General features: G+C 36.5%; 1 protein-coding gene across 11 annotated transcripts in view; it reads left to right on the plus strand.

Moving 5' to 3' along the window:
- CCDC91 (coiled-coil domain containing 91) overlaps nucleotides 1-12,116 on the plus strand; it is a 398,212-nt gene that overhangs the window by 141,234 nt on the left and 244,862 nt on the right. For all 11 annotated transcript variants that reach the window (XR_011464286.1, XM_070371255.1, XM_070371253.1 and 8 more), the window contains 3 exons: nucleotides 3,985-4,145; nucleotides 5,359-5,562; nucleotides 8,240-8,344. Coding sequence is in view for 10 of the 11 variants with exons in the window: in XM_070371255.1 (XP_070227356.1) it covers nucleotides 3,985-4,145; nucleotides 5,359-5,562; nucleotides 8,240-8,344 (470 nt within the window). In the remaining variant the exon portion in view is untranslated. The remainder of the gene's footprint in view (nucleotides 1-3,984; nucleotides 4,146-5,358; nucleotides 5,563-8,239; nucleotides 8,345-12,116) is intronic.

Consider the following 12,116-nt stretch of genomic DNA (forward strand, 5'->3'; position numbering starts at 1 on the left):
TTTCTATTTTAGTTTATGATATAGAAATTTAATTCATTTTAAAATTGATTGAAGTGTTCAAGGCTCTACATGTTTTTTCTAAACACTGCTTTAAATGTATACCATAGATATGTAATGTTTTCTTTATTTCTTAGAAATGTGTAATGTCTTTACAGTGGAAAATTAAAATTGTACTATGACTGGATGGATAATGGAGTAGGTAAAAAGATTCCTGGAAAAGCTTGTTGATACTATTTTAACATTTTTAGAAGAGGAAACTGTGACTTATAGAGGTTCTTGTAATTTGCCCAAGGCTGCATAACAATAAGTTGTTATGGTTCAAATTTGAACCCATTCTGATTCCACAGCTGTGGCTTTTACTTAAGCAACAATATTGTGAGGTCACAGAGGTACTGAACAGTGTGGGTTAATCAGGGAACAGTAAGTAGCACAGTGTGACTGGAGTGAAATTGGCACTTAGTGGTATCATTTCTGTGTTGGGCAAATATTTCTTTGGGATACTATTAACATGAAATAAAGCAGGCTTATGTAAGATAATGGGTAAGTGTGATGCATGTACCAGACAGCTCAATGCAACGGTCTGGTGGTTAGGTGAGCCTCTGGATCAGGAGGTCTGTAGAATGGTTTGTGCTGGAGATGTGAATCATTTGTCATTAGCTTATAGATGATAATTTAAATAAGAACTTCTGAACCTGGTAAGAATATTGTGAATACTGAGAAGATTAGAGGGTGTAAAAAACAGTGAAATGAAGATTGACTGGAAAAGAGTCTGAAAAACAAGAAAAAAAGTCAAAATACTAGAAGGAATTTAGGATGTGTGTGTGTGTGTGCGCTAAGTCACTTCAGTCATGTCCCACTCTGTAGCCTGTCAGGCTCCTCTGTCCATGGGATTCTCCAGACAAGAATACTGCAGTGGGTTGCCATGCCTTCCTCCAGGAATTTAGGATATAGGTGCCAAAGGAAAAGTTTCAAGGAAAAGGGAAAGTCATTAGTGTTATGTGCTCTGGAGTAAAAGAAGGATAAAATAAGAAATGTTCATTTAACTTAATAATAGCTGAAAGGAAAATTTATATCATAAATTATGAGTCTAGTGGAGTGACGGGGATTTGAAAGAAAAAGGAAATTTGGTTGTGAAGGGACAGTGTGAGAAGGTGGTGGTAACTATTGGAGTGTGAATGTGAGGGTGCTTCCTCGCCCTCTGTACTTTCCTCCCTCAAACTCCCTTTTCCTTTCCTTTATTTATCTCATTCCTTTCTCTTACTTCCTTTATTCTACCCTCTTTCCCTCTTTCTTTTCTTAACATGGCATACTTGAACATATAAAGTTACAGAGTGAGAATTTAACTCATGACAATGTGACATTTTGTCTTACGTTATTGATATATATATGAATAACATGCATGGTGGTATCGGTCGCTAAGTTGTGTCTGACTTTTGCGACCCCATGGACTGTAGTCTGCCAGCCTCCTCTGTCCATGGGATTTTCCAGGCAAGTTATACTGGAGTTAGTTGCCATTTCCTTCTCTGGGGGATCTTCCCTACATAGAGATCAAACCCAAGTTTCTTGATTGCAGACAGTCTCCGGACACCAAGGTGGTGTAATGGTAAAGAATCTGCCTGCCAGTCCAGGAGATGCAGGAGCCTCAGGTTCCTCGGATACTTTACTGCTGAGCCACTGGGGAAACCTATCCATACACTTTGTACCTTTTATACCCAGAAGTAAACATACTTGTCCAACAGATTTTAACAATATTTGAAGTAATGATGAAGGTAATTTCAGCACAGTGCTAAGAGCTTTACATATTTTAGTCAATTAAAACCTCATCATCACCTCTATGTCAGTTTTACAAATGAGCAAACTGAAGGAAGTTAAGCAAATTTGCCAATGGTTTTGTACTTATTTTGGCAATATAATTTCAAAGTTTATGCTCTTAATCATAAGGCTGTATTCCTTTTTACTATACTTCAGTACCTATTGTCATTCCTTTAAAAAGTTAGTAATATTTTTAGTATAATTTTTTTTTTTCTGTTAATAACTCAGCAACTAGAAGAGGGCATGGTAGGTTTTCAACAATTATTTATTTATTTATTTTTAAAATTTTATTTTATTTTTTAACTTTACAATATTGTATTGGTTTCGCCATATATCAAAATGAATCCGCCACAGGTATACATGTGTTCCCCATCCTGAACCCTCCTCCCTCCTCCCTCCCCATACCATCCCTCTGGGTCGTCCCAGTGCACCAGCCCCAAGCATCCAGTATCGTGCATTGAACCTGGACTGGCGACTCATTTCATATATGATATTATACATGTTTCAATGCCATTCTCCCAAATCATCCCACCCTCTCCCTCTCCCTCTCCCACAGAGTCCATAAGACTGTTCTATACATCAGTGTCTCTTTTGCTGTCTCGTATATAGGGTTATTGTTACCATCTTTCTAAATTCCATATATATGCATTAGTATACTGTATTGGTGTTTTTCTTTCTGGCTTACTTCGCTCTGTATAATAGGCTCCAGTTTCATCCACCTCATTAGAACTGATTCAGATGTATTCTTTTTAATGGCTGAGTAATACTCCATTGTGTATATGTACCATAGCTTTCTTATGCATTCATCTGCTGATGGACATCTAGGTTGCTTCCATGTCCTGGCTATTATAAACAGTGCTGCGATTTTAATTTAAAATTAGAAGTTAGAATATTTTGACATTTTAGGGAAATCTGTTAGCATATAGAATAATGAAGGATAGAAAAAATAATTTCTGAAAAAGATACATCAAGTAGAAATGTGAATTAAAATTACAGGTTTTTTGTATGTGTGTTTTAGTTAAAATAGTGAAATGCTTGTTGGAGAAACAAGGATACCTTACCTAGTATGGCACACAGTATTTGAAAAATACAATATAGATATACAGTAAAAGCATATATAAGATAGTTAAGTAGTCCTGTATGGTACCAATAAAAAATTGATACAGTCTTTAGTTTTTTAATACCTAATGACCTTATAAATGTCTTTCTTCAGGGAAAAATGCAATTGCCATTGTGAGCTGCCTTCCAGAATTTATGCTAGAGCTTTGCTGACGTTGCTACTGATGCCAATGTGGAATAAAGGTCTTTATAATTTAGACAGTCAAAACAGATAAATGAATTACTCTTAAAAGTGATTTAATTTCTCTTCTTAAACATTAAAACACGTATACAAATGTATTTGAATTCTGAGAAGGGACATTAGAAAATAATCTGTTTATTTTGCTGTCATCAATATTTTTGTCTCATTTCATGTTTGGAATTGGCTTTCCTTTTGTGACCTTTGTGCTTGAACTCTAATTACAATCTAATAATGTTTTGTTGTGAAACTAACTACAGAGTTGCATTTCACCGTTATTTGTCTGTGGAAACAAACAAAAATTGACCTTAATATGAAAAAACTCTTATGTTGTTGTAAAAGAAGAAATTAACCCAGAGACAGTAGATTAACTATTGTAATGTCATTCTTTTTCCCCTTAGCTCTGGTAATAACTAATTCATCTGATTTGCCTCTTGGGTCATAAAGTCACTGAATACGTGGATGCGTGTCCTGCTCATTGCTGTCTTCTAGGTGCCTAGTGCCTGTGTCTGGCACTGGTAGGCATTCTAGTGCTTTTTGTAACTAACTGAATAGGTAAATAATAAAGTTAAATAATTTCTGAGTTGCAAATGGACCCCTGTGGTAATGTATTAGTATGTAAACATTAAGATTCTATTAAATTGTTTTGTTTGCCTGGGTCTCACATGGAAATGTCATGTTAAATTTAGAAACACTAGTTTTAGATCTTAGATAACAATCCCTGAAAAGTAATCATAGAATCCTCATTTTCTATCCTTTGCTTTTACTTTCCTTGTCCTGTTTCCTTTCCTTCCCTCTACTCTCTTTCTTCCCCTTAATTGCTCTTTATTTTCCCTTTACTAATACGTTTTTTTGGTTTATTTGTTTTCCTTCAGTGTCTGGAGTCCATCTTTCTCCAGCTTCTCCTGAGATTGTATTGGACCATGACCACACTTCCCCTTCAGTTGGCTGCCTCTCTTCTGAGCCCGTCATTGCATCACCAGAGAATACACATGCAGATAACAGCATTGGCAGTCAGACTATTCCTAAAGCACAGGTAAAGACAAGCAAATTTTTATAGGAAGTTTTCCTACTTAAAAAATTGCATACTAATTTAATTAAAGTTTTCCTGATTTCCCTTTTTTTTCCCCTGTAGATACTCTTTGTGTCCAAATAGCTTTAGTTACTAAAATATGATTTGAATATCTTATTTATTAAAATAGACTTACTTTTGCATTGGACATCATGAATTTCAAAAAGGAAAATAATTACAAAAAACTTTTTCTTGGGGCTTCCCTTGTTGTCTAGTGGTTAAGAATCCACCTGCTGCTGCAGGGGATACTGGTTTGATCCCTAGTCTGGAAAGAGCCCACATGCCTCGGAGCAACTAAGCCCATGCGCCACAACTACCAAGTGCTCTGGAGATCAGGAGTCACAGCTTCTGATGCCTGCATCTCTAGAGCCATGCTCTGCAACAAGAGCAGCTACTGCAATAGGAAGCCCGCACATCACAACGGAAAGTAGCCCCATTCACGACAACTAGAGAAAGCCCACATGTAGCAATGAAGACCCAGTGCAGCCAAAAATAAAATAAAATAAATACATACATAAGTTAATAAATCTTAAAAAAAAAAAAAATTTCTCTTTCAGGGGAACTTAAAATATGTTTTCAAGTATTAGAGTATTCATTTCAATTTTAGATTAAAAACAAAAATATAGCAGTCATAATGTTTATTCTTTCAACTACTTATTGATCCAGGCCTTGTGCTAGATGCTGGACTTAGTCCAGATTTCCAAAGTGCTATATACAATCTTAAGTCACCTGTTATCTTTACTAGAAAGTGATGATCAATTAAAGATTATTGATTAATTTCAAATTCTAATGTATAATATAATAGGATAAGCAAATTCTGAATGTGTGTGTAAATTCAAGAACTTGTGAGTGTCAGAATTTTCTATACTTAATTATACACCCTCAACATAAGAAAAAAGTTTTAAGTTTTTTAGTGCTTTGTTTGGAAAATAATAAAAACCTTAAACTTTTAAGTTTAGAGAAAATTTTCTTTCTTAGATCAGATTGTTGTAACAGTTTGAGGTCTTCTGTTGATTTACTTAAAGGGTGAAATAATTTCAGAACCTTTGCTACAGCTTAATTTCCCAATGTGGTTTCTAGTGCTCTTTGGGTGATTTCTTTCTTGGTACAGTGTAAACTTTCCTCTCTTGTGTGTGTATGTGTGTGTTTTTTTTTTTTTTTTTTTAATGTGGTTTAGATTCAGCAATCAACACACACTCATCTGGATATCTCACTTTTTCCATTGGGTTTAACTGATGAGAAAAGTAATGGAACAATTGCTCTTGTGGATGATTCTGAGGATCCTGGAGCCAATGTATCAAACATACAGCTTCAGCAGAAAATTTCAACTCTGGAGATGAAACTCAAAGTTTCTGAGGAAGAAAAACAAAGAATTAAAAAGGTATATTTACATTTACCTAAAAAATAAATGTTTGAATTACATATTCTGAAATACAATATAGTCCCAACCTCTGATTGCAAATTCATCAGTGGAAAAGCTGTTATGCACTTTGTGATATGCTTAAATCGGTTAGATGAGTCTATCATTTACAAAAGCCTTTGATAAGAAATTTCTAGCCATAAATATATACTTTTAAAGATATGAATGACTTTTACTAGATTTTTTTGTTTCCCTAATGAATGCTTTCCTTTGGGTTTCTTTATTTTGAAAGTACATAGTGTTGCAATTGTATGTGGATTAGAAGATTTGTACTATTCATTTGTCTTTAGAGAAGTCACGCATCATGCAATATTTGACAGAATACTTAGAAATACAGCTGTTCTAGTAAGTTATTTATGTGTGTTCTTATTTCTCTTTTCTACAAATGTCTCTATAAAAAGACTTGAGCAAGTTTATGGAAAGTATGTGTTGAGGTCAGTTCAGTTCAGAGGATCAGTCATGTCCGACTCTTTGCGACCTCATGGACTACAGCACGCCAGGCCTCTCTCTCCATTGCCAACTACCGGAGTTTACTTAAACTCAAGTCCATTGAGTTAGGGATGCCATCCAACCATCTCATCCTCTGTTGTCCCCTTTTCCTCCTGCCTTCAATCTTTCCCAGTATCAGAGTCTTTTCCAGTGAGTCAGTTCTTCACATCAGGTGGCCAAAGTATTGGAGTTTCAGCTTCAGTATCAGTCATTCCAATGAATATTCAGGGCTAATTTCCTTTAGGATTGACTGGTTGGATCTTCTTGCAGTCCAATGGACTCTCAAGAGTCTTCTCCAACACCACAGTTCAAAAGAATCAATTCTTCGCCACTCAGCTTTCTTTATACTCCAATTCTCACATCCATACATGACTACTGGAAAAACCGTAGCTTTAAATAGATGGCATTTGTTGGCAAAGCAATGTTTCTTCTTTTTAATATGCTGTTTTGGTTGGTCGTAACTTTTCTTCCAAGGAGCAAGCGTCTTTTAATTTTATGGTTGCAGTCACCATCAGTGGTGATTTTGGAGCCCCAAAAATAAAGTCTGTCACTATTCCCAAGGTTTCCCCATCTATTTCCCATGAAGTAGTGGGACCGGGTGCCATGATCTTAGTTTTCTGAATGTTGAGTTTTAAGCCAACTTTTTCACTCTCCTCTTCCACTTTCATCAAGAGGCTTTTTAGGTCCTCTTCACTTTCTGCCATAAGGGTGGTGTCATCTGCATATATGAGGTTATTGATAATTCTCCCGGCAATCTTGATTCCAGCTTGTGCTTCATCCAGCCCAGTGTTTTGCATGATGTACTCTGCATATAAATTAAATAAACAGGGTGACAATATACAGCCTTGACGTACTCCTTTTCCTATTTGGAACCAGTCCGCTGTTTCATGTCCAGTTCTTCCTGTTCCTTCCAGACCTGCATACAGGTTTCTCAAGATGCAGGTCAGGTGTTTTGGTATTCCTGTCTCTTTAAAGAATTTTCTAGAGTTTGTTGTGGTCCACACAGTCATAGCTTTGGCATAATCAAAAAAGCTGAAGTACATGTTTTTCTGGAACTCTCTTGCTCTTTCTATGATGATCTCTTGTTCCTCTGTCTTTTCTAAATCCAGCTTGAACATCTAGAAGTTCATGGTTCATGTACTATTGAAGCCTGGCTTGGAGAATTTTGATCATTACTTTACTAGTGTGTGAGATGAGTGCAATTGTGATTGTTTGAGCATTTGGCATTGCTTTTCTTTGGGATTGGAATGAATACTGACTTTTTCCAGTCCTGTGGCCACTGCTGAGTTTCCAAATTTGCTGGCATATTGTGTGCAGCACTTTCACGGCATCATCTTTTAGGATTTGAAATTGCTCAACTGGAATTCTGTCACCTCTACTAGCTTTGTCCCTAGTGATGCTTCCTAAGGCCCACTTCACTTCGCATTCCAGAATGTCTGGCTCTAGATGAGTAATCACACCATCATCATTATTTGGGTCGTGAAGATCTTTTTTGTATAGTTCTTCTGTGTATTCTTGTCACCTCTTCTTAATATCTTCTTCTGTTAGGTCCATATCATTTCTGTCCTTTATTGTACCCATCTTTGCATGAAATGTTCCTTTGGTATCTTTTATTTTCTTGAAGAGATTTCTAGTGGTTCCCATTCTATTGTTTTCCTCTGTTTCTATGCATCAATTGCTGAGGAAGGCTTTCTTATCTCTCCTTGCTGTTCTTTGTAACTCTGCATTCAAATGGATAGATCTTTCCTTTTCGCCTTTGCCTTTAGCTTCTCTTCTTTTCACAGCTATTTGTAAGGCCTCCTCGACAACCATTTTGCCTTTTTGCTTTTCTTTTCCTTCGGGATGGTCTTGATTCCTGTCTTCTGTACAATATGTTGAAGTAGCATGTTGTTTATAGTTAGCTTAAATGCTTTTGTGTATTTATTTAGCATGAATGCTTTTAGTATTATATCAAGGTTAGTGTTAATGTTAGTGTTTGGTATTGGTCTGGAAATGGGAGTTAAGCGTACATTTTATATTGTTGAAATTTAAAGACCATACTTCCTGTGGGTTCTTTCCTTTCCAAATATTTTCTATTGTGTCATTGAAAAATCAGAGTCTATTTTTTGCCATAAATATTACGCAATTTATGCTTGGTTTTTTCTTTTAGGATGTGGAATCATTGATGGAGAAACATAGTATCTTAGAAAAAGATTTCCTTAAAGAAAAAGAGCAAGAGGCCATTTCTTTTCAAGATAGATACAAAGAACTTCAGGTAAACAGTGAATTAAAAATTTAATATGTAGGCCTTTTGATGAAGCATGTCATATGTAATTTCAGAAAGTGCTCAATAAATGCTTTATGAGTGAGGGATCAGATAGTTGCTTAAATATGTAAAATACTGACTAATATTGATGAAATCAATGATAAATGCCCATTTTGAAAAGTAGATGTCTCTGAGAAGCTGTGAAGGTTAGTTGCTTGAGTTTCAATCTGGCCTAAAATATTCTGTTTCTGATGATTTTCTCAATTTGGAAATTGCATATTGCAGTTTTTCATATTGTGATTACATTTGAAAAGAACTGATATATTTAACCTTTTTCATAAATGTAATCAGTCTCCTCTTCTCCTCACATTTCCTTAACAAATTTGTTTCTTCTGCAGTCTTACTCGTCTCAGTAAATAGCAATTCTGTCTTTCCAGTTGCTAAAGCTGAAACCCAGATTTACTCCTTTTGTACTTACTCCAAGTCTGTTCCTTTAGCTATTGGCTCTACCTTCACAATATCCAGGTTTCGACTGTTTATCATTATGGTCACTGCTGCCAACCTATTCTAAGCCTCCCTTATTTCTTCCTTGGAATACTGAAGTATCTTCTGTTCTAACTTATCTTTCTGCTTCTGTCATTGCCCACTTACAGATCATTCTCTACATGGCAGCCACTGTGATCTGTTTAATAGTTAAAGCTGTTCATGTCATTTCTCTGCTTTGAAACCTTCGGTGGCTTCTCATCTCACCCAAACTAAAAGTCAAGTAAGTCCTTAAAACGGTTTGCAAGGCCCTTCATTTTCTTGCGTCCCTTCTCCCTTCTTTTCCCTGACTCTTTCTCCTCAATTGTTTTACTTTATCCCTCTGTCTAGAATACATGGTTTATTTTTTGATATCTGCATGGTTTACTTTTTGATATCATCCTGGTCTCCATGCCAGTCTCACCTTATCAAGGGAAACCTTTTAGACAGTCTGACATCCCCTACCAGCCTTCCCATATTCTCCTTTATTTTTCTCCACTGCACTTTTTACATCTGACAAACTGTGTATTTACTTGTTTATTTGCATAGATCATTTTAATAGTCTTCTAAGTGGTCTTCTAGCTTCTACCCTTGCTCTTCACTCCTAATGAGTCTTTGTTTCAGCAGGTGAAATAATGTTTTTAAAAATGTGAATCACTTCATAACCCAACCTCAATTATCATTCTCCTCCTTTCAGTGTAAATCTTCTGACTTCTCTCCAACTCACTGCCAACAACCGCGCCCCCCAACACATACACCGCCCCAACTGACCCTTGCTGGCCTCACCTCAGCTGCTAACTTACACTGGGTTCCTAATGAGGTCCAGGTGAAAGTGTGAGTCTGTGTTACTGAGAGCATTCCCTGCCTGTTGGGGTGGTGAATGGAGGGAAACAATTTGTGATTTTTCACATTGTCTCTGACTGGAATGCTCTTCCTTTCAGATATCTGCATGGTTTTGTTTTAAAAAGGGCAAAACTTGAAAATAAGGAAAAGCATTAGCAGTGTGTTCTTTCAGTGCCCTAGGAGGACATTCCTTACTCGACCTACTCACAGATTATTTAGGAGAAATGTAGCAGTGCTATTAAACAGTGCTCACTGTTTACTGTTGATTAAAAGTCTCAGTTGTATTGACATTACATGTCAATTTGTTTTTGACAGAAAAGATACAAACAATCCTGGTCTGTTAGAATTTCAAAAAATACTGTTGATATTACCTTATAGGATATTCATCATTTTTGTTTCTAACTAGCACTCTTGCTTAGTCTAATACTCTGTTATTTAAATTTTCTATCCATGTGTGCTAAGTTGCTTCAGTTGTCTGACTCTTTTTGACACAATGGACTGTAGCCTGCTAGGCTCCCCTATCCATGGGATTCTCCAGGTAAGAATATTGGAGTGGGTTGCCATCCCCTCCTCCAGGGGATCTTCCCACCCAGGCATCGAACCTGTGTCTCTTACGTCTCCTGTGTTGACAGGCAGGTTCTTTACCACTAGCACTGCCTGGGATGCCCTTTTTATAGGTGTGCCAATTGAAATGCTCTTTGCAATGGTCTTAACATCTGATTCATTCTGTTAACATAAATGATCATTAATAAAGAGTAGATTAAGTCTGTGATGTATTTCCTTTATATTTATGTGAATCACATTTCAACTGTTTGAAAATTGTACTCTTTAACAACTCTCATGAACCCTTGCTGCCTTTAGAAACTTGCTCAAATGCTACCTTCTTCTGGTAGCTTTCTTTGACTATTCTGTAGAAAATAAGAACCTGTGTACATGGTCAGCGTTTCCTATCCCCATTTCTTTGCTTTTATTTCCCCCTCTTGTCATAAAACCTGTTATTTCATTTTGATTTGTTTATTTTTTGTTTTCCCCCACCAGAGTGTAAGCTCCATGAGATTAGGAACTTTCCTTTCCAATGCCTGGAGCAATACTGGCTTATAATATGGCTCAGTCAATACTCTTGAATGCAAGAATTCATTAATATAATGCACCCTGCTCCCCAAGGGCTAATTTCAGTGTGTATGTCCACATTTATAGTCACATACTTAGAATTATAGTGCTTATAAGTAGGTTCAGTACTGAATACTGAATACTTTGTGTTTTCTTTTCTCTACATTGAGTGACTTATTCTGGGCCTGCTAGTGGGACAGATACCTTTGAAATTCAGTTTCTCAGTCTGTTAATGGGAACAATAACATACCTGAGAGACCAACACCTGACATCATAACGCTTTGAGCTTTCCATAGTGAAGGCCAATAGTGACAACATAATTGCTGAAGTACTGCTTTTACTGTCAGTAGTGACAGTCTAAGAGTAACAACTTCAGTTTTCAAAATGGATATTCAGTATTAAAAGTTTTCAAAACTAATATTCAATATTAAAACTAATATTCAATATTAAAAATACTTTCCTTTTACTAGAAACAATACTTCCCAAGAAAACATTTTTTAGGTGATTTTCATTCAGTACCAAAAAGGACCTCTCTCCTTTTCTCACTATGTGTAAAAAAGAGTAAACTAACTTAGGGAGTATTTTATCACCTTGGCTAAATAAGTGATAGAAAAGTGTACTAGGAAGTCTAATAGTCAAATTGAACTCAAAGACAGGTATTCTGTTTAGTTTCTATATCACTACTGGGCTTATCATTTTGGTCTTTGCTCATAGAGCTGGAGAAGGGATCATGTTTTTTTCCAAGAGGTTTGACTCTCATAGGGTGTTTACTTACCCACTCCAGTGTTCTTGCCTGGAGAATCCCAGGGATGGGGGAGCCTGGTGGGCTGCTGTCTATGGGGTCACACAGAGTTGAACACGACTGAAGTGACTTAGCAGCAGTAGCAGCAGCAGGGCGTTTACTATCTAGAAGTTACCTGTTCTGCTAGGTTGCCCCTTTCATGAACCTTTGGGTAGAGAAGGAGAGCTTTTCTTTGGGCTTGTTTAGTTTGTGCTCATTGGCACGTCCTCATTGCTGGTCATTCCATTATCCAGTTTGGAATTTATGAGGGAGACTAAAAGCAAACTTAAAAAATTTGATACTGTGTCATTCCTGAGTCCTCAGATTCCCAGGTGGTCTGTTTTCTTGTCTCCCTCTGTAGTCTTCTTAGAGTTGTTTTAAAGATAATGTCCCAGCCTTTCAGCTGTACTTACTGAGAAATCTAGGGAGAGGTGCATCTACCTCATCTTAGTCTAGAAGTGAAATAAGAAGGAATGTTTTAAAGTTTAAATATTATGTGTTGTAGCTACTACAGGAAATCAATTC

This window comes from Bos mutus, chromosome 5 (assembly GCF_027580195.1).
Source record: "Bos mutus isolate GX-2022 chromosome 5, NWIPB_WYAK_1.1, whole genome shotgun sequence".
Lineage (NCBI taxonomy): Eukaryota > Metazoa > Chordata > Mammalia > Artiodactyla > Bovidae > Bos > Bos mutus.